Source organism: Ailuropoda melanoleuca, unplaced genomic scaffold (assembly GCF_002007445.2).
Source record: "Ailuropoda melanoleuca isolate Jingjing unplaced genomic scaffold, ASM200744v2 unplaced-scaffold33312, whole genome shotgun sequence".
Classification (NCBI taxonomy): Eukaryota; Metazoa; Chordata; class Mammalia; order Carnivora; family Ursidae; genus Ailuropoda; species Ailuropoda melanoleuca.
Genome location: NW_023204185.1, coordinates 1 through 503, shown reverse-complemented (window position 1 = coordinate 503; position 503 = coordinate 1). Strand labels below are relative to the sequence as shown.

Sequence of the window (503 nt, the reverse complement as noted above, 5' to 3'; positions counted from 1 at the left end):
GCCTGAAAAAAACAAATTATAGAAAACAAAAGCCAATGTAAAAAGACCCCTTAAAACTACTAAAAAGAGGGTTTTGCGAGGTGCAAAGTTTAGAGCCTTTTTACTGCATCATCAATCTCGGAAATCTGTTCCTTAAGTTGAGTCCACTGCTCGGGATTGAGAGAAATTCCTTTCCTTCCTGGCTTCATTTCTCCTTCTTGATCCATCCAATACTCTCGGATATCGATAAGTACTTTGCCTTTGAAGTCTCGAACACTGACGTACCTCATTTTCCCAATCTGGAACATATTATCTTCTGCTTTGTTGCTTTGTTTTGAGGAAGCAGAGGATCCTTTAGAGCTTTCCCCGGTCTTCTGTTTCTTTGCAGGCTTCTCTGGAGGTGCTTGCTTTTTTTTCTTTGCCTTCTTATCTGCCTCACTGTCGGAGTCACTGCCGGATGAGCTTGAAGTAACAAGTTCCTTTGATTTAGGCATTGTGCGTGCTCTTTCAGATCCTCTTCAGCG

The 503-nt window shown here is 41.9% G+C and overlaps 1 protein-coding gene across 1 annotated transcript; it reads right to left on the bottom strand.

Moving 5' to 3' along the window:
* Nucleotides 1–89: 89 nt before the first annotated feature.
* On the bottom strand, nt 90–473 carry LOC117798722 (activated RNA polymerase II transcriptional coactivator p15). The gene has a single exon (XM_034651196.1). It carries the CDS (start codon nt 471–473, stop codon nt 90–92), a length of 384 nt encoding a protein of 127 aa, XP_034507087.1.
* Nucleotides 474–503: the final 30 nt, after the last annotated feature.